The sequence below is a fragment of the Panthera tigris genome, chromosome C1 (assembly GCF_018350195.1).
Source record: "Panthera tigris isolate Pti1 chromosome C1, P.tigris_Pti1_mat1.1, whole genome shotgun sequence".
Classification (NCBI taxonomy): Eukaryota; Metazoa; Chordata; class Mammalia; order Carnivora; family Felidae; genus Panthera; species Panthera tigris.
This window is the reverse complement of record NC_056667.1, coordinates 117,456,114-117,469,717: the sequence shown is the minus strand read 5'-3', so window position 1 is coordinate 117,469,717 and position 13,604 is coordinate 117,456,114. Positions and strand designations below refer to the sequence as shown.

The 13,604-nt window shown below is 37.5% G+C and overlaps 1 protein-coding gene across 6 annotated transcripts in view; it reads left to right on the top strand.

The window, feature by feature from the left end:
• The window catches only part of PTPN4 (protein tyrosine phosphatase non-receptor type 4), a 222,082-nt gene that overhangs the window by 34,529 nt on the left and 173,949 nt on the right, over positions 1-13,604 (top strand). For all 6 annotated transcript variants that reach the window (XM_042994256.1, XM_042994252.1, XM_042994253.1 and 3 more), the window contains exon 2: positions 8,629-8,783. In XM_042994256.1, coding sequence (XP_042850190.1) covers positions 8,646-8,783 — 138 coding nt within the window. In that variant the 5' untranslated portion in view covers positions 8,629-8,645. The remainder of the gene's footprint in view (positions 1-8,628; positions 8,784-13,604) is intronic.

Genomic DNA, 13,604 nt, shown 5'->3' with positions numbered 1-13,604 from the left:
GTTCCATAAGAATAGGAACTTGTGATTTCCCCGCCCCCCCCCCCCCCCCCCCCCCCGCCAATTGATGTATGCTGAGGGCCTAGATCAGTGCCTGGCACAGTTTAGCAAATATTTGCTGAATAGTTAGTCTACTTAGAAATTATTCCTGGGGTACATGGCTGGCTCAGTTGGTAGAGCATGTGACTTTTGGTCTTGGGGTTGTGAGTTCAAGCCCCACATTGGGCAGAGAGATTAAAGTTTTTGGTTTTGTTTATTTTAGAGAAACAATGCCTGTATGTGCAAGTGAGGGGAAGAAGGGGCTGAGGGACAGGGAATCAGCGGGGATCCTGACACGGGGCTTGATCCCACTACCCTGGGATCATGACCTGAGCCTCATTCAAAGAGTCAGATGCTTAACCAGCTGAGCCACCCAGGCGCCCCTGGGCAGGGAGATTACTTAAAATTACTGTTTGTTTTTTAAAAAAGAAATTTATAATTTTTTTTTAATGGAAAGGATATTTTTCCTGAATACAAGTTTAAAACTCAGAGTCTCTCCTTTTAGGGTTTTTTTTCCCCTTCAAGAAATAATTGTTTTATTAATTTTAATTCCAATTAGTTAACATACAGTGTTATATTAGTTCAGGTGTACAATATAGTGATTCAGCAATTCCATACATCACCCAGAGCTCGTTGCAATAAGTGCACTCCTTAATCCTCATCACCTATTTCCCTCATACCCCAGCCACCTCCCTGCTGGTAACCATCGTTTTGTTCTCTAAAATTTAAGAGTCTGTTTCTTGGTTTGTCTTTCTCTTTTTTTCCCTTTGCTTGTTTGTTTTGTTTTGTTTCTTAAGTTCCTTATATGAGTGAAATCATATGGTATTTGTCTTTTCCTGACTGACTTATTTTGCTTAGCATTATACTCTGGTTCCATCCATGTTGTTGCACATGGCAAGATTTCATTCTTTTTTATGGCTGAATAATATTCCATTGTATAAATATTACCTCCTTTTTATCCATTCAGCAACTGATGGACACCTGGACTGCTTCCATAATTTGGCTATTGTAAATAATGCTGCTATAAACATAGGGGTGCATATATCCCTTTGAATTAGTGTTTTTGTATTTTTTGGGTAAATACCCAGTGATGTGATTGCTGTCATGTAGGGTATTTTTAACTTTTTGAGGAACCTCCATACTGTTTTCCATAGTGGCTACACCAGTTTGCTTTCCCACCAACAGTGCACAAGTGTTCCTTTTTCTCCACATTCTTTCCAATACCTGTTGTCTCTTGTGTTGTTGATTTTAGCCATTCTGACAGATGTGTGGTGACATCACAATGAGTTTTGATTTGCATTTCTCTTATGGTGAGTGATGGTGAGCATCTTTTCATGTGTCTGTTGGCCATCTGTATGTTTTCTTTGGAGAAATGTCTGTTCTCTTCAAGAAATATTTTTTAAAATTTGAAGATTACTATTAATGAATTTTTTTCTCAAAGGTTAGAGGATAACATCAAACCACGTAATCAAATAAAATTATTTAAAACTCTCAGCAGGGTGTAAACTAGTAAGGTTTTATTGCAAATTATAGGTGGCCAACATCTTGTGACAATCCACATTTAAGAGCATTGAATGTTTAGAATAGATTGTGCATTTCTGTAGTTGGGCTTAGCAGTGCAAATTTATTCTTTTAAAGTTAATTTGCATTGTCTTAAATACTTTCTGTCCATTATTGTTAGTGACTTGAGGTTGAGAGGAATGTTTTGGTAGTAATAGCTACTTGAGCTTGTGTTTAAAGTTTTATCGTGTAATTTAAAAAATATGTAAGTACAACCACTGTCTGGAAAATATTTTTATCTATAAGCATAAATCTAAGGAACATGAGATTTTGAGGATAGAGGGTAGGTACATTTTGTTCTAATTTAAGAACATTTACATATGTTAATTATAATGTCCTGCTGTCCTATTGTTAGTTCTTTTTGTTTGAATATTATCTATTTAGGGTAGCCAAGTTTAGGTTTCTTTGGTCTGTAAAGAACAGTGGCTTTAACCTTATTTATAATCTACTAAACCTGTTTAAACATGGAGCCAATAGATGGGTTACTTTCAGGATACATTTATCTCTAAATATGTTGTCTAAGAGTAGATTTGGGTAGTCTCTAAAAACATGTGACTTAGTTTTCTAAATAATTACATATCTGTGGAAATGCTACTCAGTGTTTTCTTTGTTTTTGCCAAAAATGGAAGTAATACCCAATACAATATTTGCTTAATGTTAATAATTGGTTTTCAAAATAATCTGCTGTTTGCACTTCACTTTGTAAATAATAGTCATAATAAAACTATATATATATGTATATATATATGTAGTTTTTTTAATTTCTTAATGTTCATTTATTTTTGAGAGAGAGAGAAAGAGTATGAATGGGGAGGGGCAGACAGAGAGGGAGACACAGAATCTGAAGCAGGCTCCAGGCTCCGAGCTGTCAGCACAGAGCCTGACGTGGGGCCTGAACTCATGAGCCATGAGATCATAAGCTGAACCCGATAAAACTATATATTTAAAGCATAGTATTAGTTGGGGCATCTGGGTAGCTCAGTTGGTTAAGCGTTTGACTTCAGCTCAGGTCATGATCTCACGGTTTGTGAGTTCAAGCCCCTTGTGGTACTCTGTGCTGACAGCTTGGAGCCTGGAGCCTGCTTCGTATTCTGTGACTCTCTCTGTCTCTGCTGCTCCTCTGCTCGCACTCTGTCTCTCTCTCTCTCTCTCTCTCTCTCTCTCTCTCAAAAATAAATAAATATTAAAAATTAAAAAAAAAAGCATGATATTAGCACTCCCTAAACATCAGTTAGAAAATTGTATGAGATAACATAAACTAGACTATGGTGAGTAGTAATCAAGGACATATGTAATTAAAGAGTTCTTAAAATGGATAGATTTCTTTGTTCATATAGTCTCCTTAAATGACTTCTTGAAAATTTATATGTAGCATAGAGGATGATCAGAAGAGCCCCCTAGAAGCATTTGATATTTTGCTCAACTGAGACTTTAAACAATTATGTTCTCTTAGCATCTCCAAAAGAACATCTTACTTTCATAAGTGAATAGAAAAAGTTTGAGGTACTAGGAAAAGGTGTCTCTTCTGAGAAAAGCACTCATCTGTCAGCTGGATGTCATATATTAAGATGCTCATAACTTTTGGGAGTGTGTTTTCAAAATGTAATGGAAATTCTGACGACTTATTTGTCAGAATTAGCTTATTTGGCTTATTAGCTTATTTGGCTTATTGTTATCTTATTTCTTATCACCTGTGGGCAGTTAGGTTGTCACTGCCATAATTGTGTCACTTGTCAAGTGGTATGTATCGTAAATGTAGATAATTTTCAAGACTATGGAAGAATCTCAAATATGGAAGTATCTGAGTGAGTTACATAGAAATTTCATTGAAACAACCAAAAAAAGAAATTTCAGGAAAACTGTTAATCTGGGTTCAGGTGCAAATGTCAAAAGTAAGTGTGCCAGTAAATGGGGAAGACTGGTGTTGGCAGAATACACTGATATCTTTTGATCCTGTCATTCCTGTACCATTCTTTGACATTGGAATATCTTTATAACATCAGCCAGTGCTCTTTTTTTTTTGGTAGCTCCCCCTACTGTTAAACCTAATTTGCCAATTCTCTGTTCCTTATCAATTTCCTTAGGTCTTTGCCCACTTTCTTCACCTGGACCACTCACCCCAGTTGAAGGGAAGGCAGGGCTGGGGAGAAGGGAAAATATATATCTGTTATAGGCAAGAGTTTAACATACACAAAGAGATCGTTGTGTGTGTTGCTTCATATTTTCTATTAATGTGTAATGAATTACCCCAAATGTAGTTTAAAATGATACACATTTATTTTCTTCCAGTTTCTGTGGGTTGGGTATATGGGTGTAGGTTGGCTCTTGGAAAGTTGCTCTCTAGATGTTGACTAGACTTGGGGATCCTGGGTTCTTTTCCAAGGTCATGTGATTGTTGATTAATACAATCAAATGTAGGGCTCAGGTCTTTAGTTTTTTGCTGGCTATCAGCATCTAGAGGCTCCTGACACAGGTCCTCTTACAATACGGCAGGCCATATCTTTAAATGTTTATTTTGTTTTATTTTATTTTATTTTATTTTATTTTATTTTATTTTATTTTATTTTTTCAACGTTTTTTATTTTATTTTTGGGACAGAGAGAGACAGAGCATGAACGGGGGAGGGGCAGAGAGAGAGGGAGACACAGAATCGGAAACAGGCTCCAGGCTCCGAGCCATCAGCCCAGAGCCTGATGCGGGGCTCGAACTCACGGACCGCGAGATCGTGATCTGGCTGAAGTCGGACACTTAACCGACTGCGCCACCCAGGTGCCCCTTGTTTTATTTTTTGAGAGAGAACATGAGCCGGGGAGGAGCAGAGAGACAGAATTTCAAGCAGGTTCCGTGCCGCCAGTGCAGAGCCCAGTGCAGGGCTCGAACTCACGAACCATGAAATCATGACTTGAGCCGAAATCTAGAGTCGAATGCTTCACCAACTGAGCCACCAAGGCACCCTGGCAGACCATTGTATTTAAAGCCAGCAGGAGAATTTCTTTTACTTCAGGAAGTAAAAGAATTTTGCACCTGAGTGTGGCCCACCAAAGGCATTCTTTTCTTTTGATTTGGGACTTAAATCACATCTGCAATATCTTTCTTACCCTTCACCTAATTGTGGAAGGAAAATCTCATCAAATTTCTTGTCTTTGCCATATTCAAGTGGAGGGCATTGTACTGTTATCTGATTAATTAAGAGTAATAAAAATAAAAGTTTTTAGTTTACATTCACTTACTCCTTCTTTGAAACTCTTCTTTATGTAAATCTGAGTTTTGACCTATATTATTTTGCTTCCATCTAAATAACTTTTTAAAAAGTATCTTTCAAGACTGGTGCACTGGCAACAAATCCATCCCCCCCCCCTTTTTTTTGTCTGAGAAATTGTAGATTTCTCTTTCTCTTTTGAAAGGTAATTTTGCAGGATATAGAATTCTCGGTTGGTGGGTTTTTTTCCCTTAACATTTTAAATATTCCACTCTACTTTCTTCTTGTTTGCAGGCTTAAGTAGTCAGATGTAATTCTTATATTTGCTCCTCAGTGTTTTTTTCCTGTGACTTCCTTCAGGATTTTTTTTTTTTTAAGAATTAAAAAAAAAAATTTTTTTTAAAAACATTTATTATTGAGAGGCAGAGAGAGACAGAGCATGAGTGTGGGAGGGGCTGAGAGACGGGGAGACACAGAATCCAAAGCAGGCTCCAGGCTCTGAGCTGTCAGCACAGAGCCTGACAGGGGGCCTGAACTCACAGACGGAGACATCATGACCTGAGCCGAAGTCAGACACTTAACTGACTGAGCCACCCAGGTGCCCCATTTTTAAGAATTTTTTAAAGTTTATTTGTTTTGAGAGAGAGGGAGGGAGAGAGAGACATGTTGAGGGGCAGCGAGAGAGGGGGAAAGAGAGAATCCCAAGCAGCCCCCACACCATCAGCGTGGAGCTCAATGTAGGACTCAAAGTCACAAACTGTGAGATCGTGACCCAATATGAAACCAAAAGTTGGATGGATACTCAACCAACTGAGCCACCCAGGTGCCTCCAGGAGTTTTTAATCTTTTATTTGTAGTTTTAAAATGATATGCTTAGGTATAGGCTGGTTTTTGTAGGGTTTTGTTTTGTTTTTTTGGAGGGGCATTTTCCTTCTTAGTGTTGTCAAGGCTTTTTGGATCTGTACTTTGATCTCTGACATTAATTTGGGGAAACTCTCAGTCATTACTGTTATAAATATTTTTTCTTATTTTTCTCCTTTTTCTGGTATAGCCACTGTATCTATGTTATACCTTTAAAAAAAATTTTTTTTGTCCCACAGTATTTGGGTGTTCTGTTTTTATTTTTGTTTTTGTTTTTTTAGTCTTTGTTCTTTTTCCTTTTTGGTTTTTGAGGATTCTATTAATATATCCTCTAGCTCAGAGAGTCTTTCCTCTGTTGTGTCTGATACATGTCTATCATTAGGCATTCTTCATATATATGTGTTAGTGTTTTTTGCCTATAACATTACTTACTGGTTCTTTCTTAGGATTTCCATTTCTGTGCTCACGTTACCCATCTGTTTCTGCATGTTGTCTACAATATCCATTAGAGCCTTTGGCATATTAATCACAGATAGTTCTTCTCAATTCTCTCTGTGATAATTCCAACATCCCTTTCATGTCTGGTTCTGATGCTTGCTCCATCCTTTCAAATCGTGGTTTGCCTTTTATCATGCCTTGTAAATTTTTCTTTTTCTTTTTCTTTTTTATTTTTAAAGATTTTATTTGTAAGTAATCTATACACCCAACATGGGGCTCAAACTTACAACCCTGAGATCAAGAGTCACATGCTCTGCTGACAGCCAGCCAGCCAGGCAGCCTGACATCCCTGTAAATTTTTCTTGATAGGCAGGCATGGTGTCATGGTAAGAGGAAATGCTGTAAATAGGCGTTTAGTAGGTGTGGGGAAGAGTGGGGGGAGGAGAGAAGAATTCTGTAATCCTCTGGTTAAGTCTCAGTATTTTAGAGAGCCTGTGTCTCTGGACAGGGTTTCTCAGTTTTTCCCTCCCCTTTTAGATGGGACAGGATATCTAAAGTGGGCTGGAGTTGGGTATTTCCCTTCTCCCACCAGAAGGCTAGAGTTAGTTGGAGTTGAGTATTTTCCTTGCCCCAGGTTTGTTAGGCTCTTGTTAACTAGTTTCTCCTAAGGGCAGTTGTTGTTAAGAACAGAGTGCTTTGGTGTATTTAATAATAGTTTGTGTGTGTGTGTGTGTGTGTGTGTGTGTGTGTGTGTGTGTGTGGTGTGTATGTGTGTGTATGTATGTATGTGTATGTGTATGTATGTTTACCCCTGGCAGAAAGCTTAACTCTACTTTTCTCAGTACTTACTGTGGGAATCTAATTGGATTCTTGGAAATAAATCTCACAATATTGTGGAAGTCCCCTGGAGTTTTTTTTAACTCTCAGAATTGTCCACACTGAGCCCCCAGCAATTTGCCAGTTACAGTTACTGGTTCCCTGGGTGGTTTCTGCTTGTGACTCTTTACATGAGACCTGTTTGCCTGTCTCTTCAGTCTTGGGGACAGTAGCTTGCCTCGATCTTCTCTTTCTCATAAATCTCAGAAGCATTGGTGATTTTCCAGTCTGTTCTACTTTTTACTTGTTAAAGTGGCATGGGGGCTTGCAAGCTCTTTACATATGGAACTGGAAACCACCCATCACTGTCTTGTAATTGGTGAACCTTACTTGGCTTAGCCCTTCTTTGTCAACTGCTAAAGCTGTTTTCCTTATATAGTTCTCATACCTGTGTAACACTGACTGTTAGCTTTAATCATTTTGACATGAACAGTCTGTGATGTCAACTGCAGTTACTGGATACCACTGATTTGAATTGGTGTTTATTTTTATTATTTTTTGCTTACTCATTATTCAGATTTCTTACTACTTATTGCTTATTCATATTTAAAAATTCTATACCTTGTGTTTCTAATATATCTTATTTCTTTTCTCTAATTGTCTTTAAGAGGGAAGTTGTATGGATTTTAAACTTTGAATCCTTGACTGTCTGAAATGTCGTTAGCTTTGTTCTCCCACATGAACGCTAATTTTTTTGGTATGTAATTCTGTGTTTCATATAATTTTTAGAACTTCAAAGCTACAACTTTCATTGCCTTTTAACATCAAGTACTGCTGATAGCAATGTGTTGTCTCTTCTTTCTTGGCAATGCTATTTTTTCCTCTTAATTTTGTTTTATGTTTATTTAATTTTCAGAGAGAAAGAGCAGGAGTGGGGGAGGGGCAGAGAGAGGGACACAGAATCCGAAGCAGGCTCCAGGCTCTGAGCTGTCAGCACAGAGTCTGATGTAGGGCTTGAACCCATGAACTGCGAGATCATGACCTGAGCCAAAGTCAGCCCCTTAACCAACTGAGCCACTCAGGTGCCCCTGTTTTTCCCTCTTAGGTTAAAAATTGAGAAGCAAAGATGTGTAGTCTTATGTTTTCTATTTTGTTTTTGTTTTCTTGAGAATAATAAGAATAATCCTATTAGAATTAGTTTGAATATGAGGATAGTTAAAATGAAGGGTATTATTGTATTTTAAAAAATTGAGCAAACTCCCATGTTTCCCCCAAATCTGAATCAGTTTAATAAAGGGCCCTTCAAAGTTACACAATCTTCCTTCCATTTGCTATTCTACAGTGTCGTTTAATACTTGCATTGGTGAGAAATGTTCCAGCTTCCTAAGATAGCATATGCTCCTACCCCTTGTTTTGGCTACTCCCAAATTTATTTATTTTGAATTGGATTATGACTTCCTGAACAATTCATGTATTGTCTTCCCAATGGAACAGTTCAAAATAAAGCTTTTCTTCAGGCAGTTTGAATTTTAGTTTAGATGATGAACTATATACGGTTCCTTTATTTATGCCTACAATTCTTCTTATCCAGGTGTTTCAAAAGTTATAACTGCTTTTTACGTAAGTGTTAGTTGAACAATATATAACAGCCTTGCTGTTTTAAACTACATTGTATCTTCAACTATTCTTTTATTTAGTGAATTTGTTTTTCAACTTAGACCGTGTGTGGACAGTAATGACCTCACGTTTCCGATTGCCTGCTGGCAGAACCTACAATGTACGAGCATCAGAGTTGGCCCGAGACAGACAGCATACGGAGGTGGTTTGCAACATCCTTCTTTTGGATAACACTGTACAAGCTTTCAAAGTTAATGTAAGTATTTTATATAGTTTTTTCTTTTCATAATCTGAATTTAGATTATATTTTAAAACTAAAATTGTTTAATTGTATTATACTTTGAAAAGCCTTATTCCTTATCCAGTGAAGAAAGTCTTTTTAGTATGGGTTTGTAAGTTTCTAGTATAAGTTTTGATTTAAACTGGGTCTTTCAAAAGGTTGACACACCAACAGTGCATTATGATAAGTGGAGCAAATCAGTGTGTGGCTGGTTTTTATAAATGAGCTTGAGGTGCTTGAAAGGAATTTATTCCCGTGAGTGATTTACACATTTTCTTCGTAATCTTTCTTGTACTTTCCGTGAATAAAGCTTGCTAAACAGAGATAAAGGACAGCCCTGATCTTATCTGAGTCTTGTCTGAAATATTTATTTAACAAATATTTGTTCATCCTATTTCTATTTTTATTTGTTTAACGTTATTTGTGAATTTCACCCATGCAGTATGTTGACAGTTGTTGGTTCGTTGTCAATGCTATGTAGTACTCAGTTGTGTGAATATGCCACAATTTGCTTATTCACTTATTTGTCACCATTTACTTGTCCACTTTACTGTTGGTGTATTTGGATTTTTTCCACTTTGGGCTCTTGTCAGTAACATTATTGTGAGCATACTTGTACATGTCTTGATATATACAAGGGCGTATTCCTCTTTTTTATTTAAAAAATTTCAAACGTGCAGAAGAGGAGGAAGAATAGGGTAATGAATACCCACATATTCTTTAGCTAGACTGATCCGTTTTTCACATTTTTCACATTTGCTTTATCTTTCTTTTTCTGTGTGTTTTTCTGAACCTTCTGAAAGTAAGTGGTACACTTCACATGTAAGTACTTCAGCCTAGGAGTCTCCTAAATTACCACAGAACCATTGTCCCCTTCAAAAATCAAATACTATGAAATAATAATGGCTGGTGTATAGTCCGTGTTCGGACTGGATTCCTCATTCCTCATTTCTGCCTTTCCGTAGCACCTTTCATCTGTTTTTTGCTGTTACCTGGGTTGTTACCTGGGTTTTTCTATACTTAGAAATCTTTCAGTGATATGAAATACTAATCTTCTGAAATTAGCTTGGATGGACATGGGTATTATGCTAAGTGAAATAAGCCAGGTAGAGAAAAATAAATACTGTGTGACTTTACTCATATCTGAGAGCTAAAAAGAAAAGCTGAACTCAGAAAGAGTAAAATGGTGGTTTCCATGGGTTAGGATGTGGGGGAAATGAGATGTTGGCCAAACGGTACAAACTTCCAGTTAGGAGTAAGTTCTGGGGATCTGATATACAGCATGGTGACTGTGGTCAACAGTACTGTACTATATACTTGAAAGTTGGTGAGGGAGTGAACCTTAAATGTTTGCACCGTACACAAAAAGGGTAATATGTGAGGTGATGCATGTACTAACTTTATCATGGTAATTGTTTCATGATGTATATGTGTATCACATCATCTTGTCGTACACCTTAAACTTACACAATGTCATGTCAGTTATATCTCAAAGCTGGAAAAAATAAAATATTAATCTTCTTTCTTTACCAGTTTCTTAAACTTAAAATTTTCTGTATTACAACACGATCGCTAATCTGTTGCTAGTTTATTTTTTTACCCAAACTCCGAACCATTTCACATTGGAAAAGTGGCTGCAGAGTAGTACCTTTAAGAGTATTTTCTAACATACCCAACTAGTGTGCTTTTCCGACATGTTAAGCTTTAATTTTTTTCTTTTTTTTTAGTATTCTGTCCTCTGTTAATACATAGTATAGGTTGCCAACAAAGGACAATAGTATTTAGTGAAGGGAATTCTACTTCATAAAAATTTTTAGTTAATGGAAATTCATGTGTTGGGACTTGGTACAAGAAAAGTCCCTTTTCCTGTTATTGACTCATTAAAATTCTTTTGGGGGGGTCAAATAGTAATTCTTAATTTAATATTCATTATACTTAGTTCATATTTACTCTTAATGTTAGCTTGTAATTCTGTATTTGTTTCAAAATATTGCAGAAGGATTTGCTATTTTCTGTTTAGCAAAATTTTTTCTGTTGGGCACTTTAGTTAATAATCCAATGTTGTATTTTTTTAATGTTTATTTTATTTATTTTGAGAGAGAGAGAGCATGCGCATGAGCCAGGTAGGGGCAGAGAGAGAGGGACAGAGAATCCCCAGCAGGCTTTGTGCTGTCAGTGCAGACCCCATCATGGGGCTCGATCTCCCTGAGCCGAAATCAAGAGTTGGGTGCTTAACCAACTGAGCCACTCAGGCACCCCTGGAATGTTGTATTTTTCAATATAGTAATCAATGTGCTAATTACTCTTTTAGAAAGACATATATTTACTCTTCTTATATATTTTTAATACATATTATATATGTTTAAATGTCCATTTTAATACAGTTGAGTGTATCACTAGACTGATAATATTATGGTACTGGAAACTTTACCTTTACTTCAGGTCATCACCAAATTTAGTTTAAGAGGAACAGTATAAGAAATTGACTGTTGGATATATAGTATATTTATTCCTCAGGGTATTTGGACCCAAGTCTTTCAAAGTGTACTTTTAGTGCACTTTTTAAAAGTACACTTTTAGTGTACTTTTGTGTAGATGCTGCATATTTTAATCTATGTGAATGGCTTTCTAGTTGTGCAGTTTACAATCTGTACAGCATCATGTGATCTAGTCTGCAAATTAACAGGGAGTTCAAACTTCTGATATTATTCTCTGTGTCCAGTAAGTACCATTAGGTCTCAGAAATACCCACTGTGGGCAGCTGCTAGTTTCACCAGCCTCTCTATTCCCTGGGAAGGAGAACCATTCAGGTCTCCAGGTAGTCTCTGGAGACTGCCAGGCAAGGATTTGTAGCATTTTAGCTGTTGAAATCATTCCTTTCCCTGAAAGATGTCTGTACCACAGATTAAATGTTCATTTTTACCAAAGTCTGCTTTTTTTTCCATCTGGTATTCATCTCATCAGAACCTTTTCTATGTGGGGGCACCTGGGTGGTGGCTCAGTCAGTTAAGCGTCTGACTCTTAGTTTTGGCACAGGTCACGATCTCACAGTTCATGAGTTCTAGCTCCACATCCGGCTCTGTGCCGACAGTGTGGAGCTTGCTTGGGATTCTCTCTCCCTTGCTCTCTGTCCCTCCCCTGTTTGCGTATGTGCTGTCTCTTTCTCTCTCTCCAAAATAAATAAATAAACTTAAAAAAAAATCATCTGGGGAGCTTTTTTAAAAAAATAAAAATCTTTTCTGTATATCGTCCTGGGAGAAAATGGTGTAATAAAGGAACTGATAAAACTTCATTAGTTCCTTTTTTTCTATCTCTTTGTAGACACAGGGTTGAGATAAGCCTGTTAGTGTTGTTTCAGTTTGAAGTTACATTTTCACTATGGTTTTGGCACAACTACTTTACTGTAGCCAGCCTATGGAGTGTGTTTTCTTTCTGTGTCCTTGAATTCATTGTCAGTCACTAAAAACATCTTTCCATTAAGTACATAGTATCCATACTATGTGGATTCATTTCACCTACCTATGCGGACTTTTTCCAAATTTTGGCTTTTTTTTTTTATGTCAGTATGGCGATTTAGGAGTAGCCTGTGTGACAAGGAAGGGTTGGGGAAAACCACCCTATTCCAGTTATTAGGACTGTGTAAGAAATTACCCCAAAAGTTAGTGGCATATTTATTATCCTCAGAGGTTCTGTGAGTCAAGGATTCACATAGGTAGGGATGGCTTATATCTCCTCCATGGTTGGACCTCAGCTGAAAAACTCAAGGCTGGAGGCTACAATCATTTGAAGGCTTATTCACTCATATGACTTATTACCTACGACCTTAGCTGAGGCTTACACACTTGTGTATGCTCTCTCTGTGTGCCCCAGGCATATTCACAGCATTCCAAAGGTGAGCATCCTTAGAGAGAGTGGGAGCCAGGCTGCAACCATATTGCCTTTTCTGATCTGGCTTTGGAAGTCACATAATGTCACTTCACCACATTCTGTTAGTGCTGTCACAAAGTCACCCTCAGGATCAGTGGAAGAGAAAGTTATTCAGCACACATTATTCAGTGTATAGTTCTAAGGTGCTTCATAGGTAGTAGTGTTCAAAGACGAGGAACAAAGCTTATGCATTAAGGAATTTTTTGCCTTTTTTTTTTTTTTTTTGGTCTTTTTGTCCCAGTTTACTTTTTTTTTAAATTAAATTTTTATGTTAAGTAGGCTCTATGCTGCACATGGGGCTTGAACTCATGACCCTGAGATCAAAAGTTGTATGCTCTTCTGACTGAACCAGCCAGGCACTCTTCCCTTAGTTTATTTTTTGGAAATAAAATTATCCTAATAGTACTAAAGCTGTTCTCTAAATTGTTTTGTTTGTTATATATATGTACTCAAGAATAACTGATATATTTTTTAAAGTTTATTTATTTTGAGAGAGAGAGAGAAACAGCATGAGTGAGGGAGGGGAAGAGAGAGGGGAGAGAGAATCTCAAGCAGGCTCTGTGCTGCTGGTGCAGAGTGTGACCAAACTCAGGAAACCGTGAGATCATGATGTGAGCCAAAACCAAGAGTCACACTGACTGAGTGACCCAGGCGCCCCAATAATTTTTTTTCCATTTATTTTTTGTAATGTTTATTTTTGAGAGAGACAGAGACAGAATGCAAGTGGGTTGGGGCAGAGAGAGAGGGAGGCACAGAATCCGAAGCAGGCTCCAGGCTCCGAGCTGTTGGCACAGAGCCCCACACAGGGCTCGAACTCACGAGCTGTGAGATCATGACCTGAGCCGAAGTCGGACGCTCAACCGACTGAGC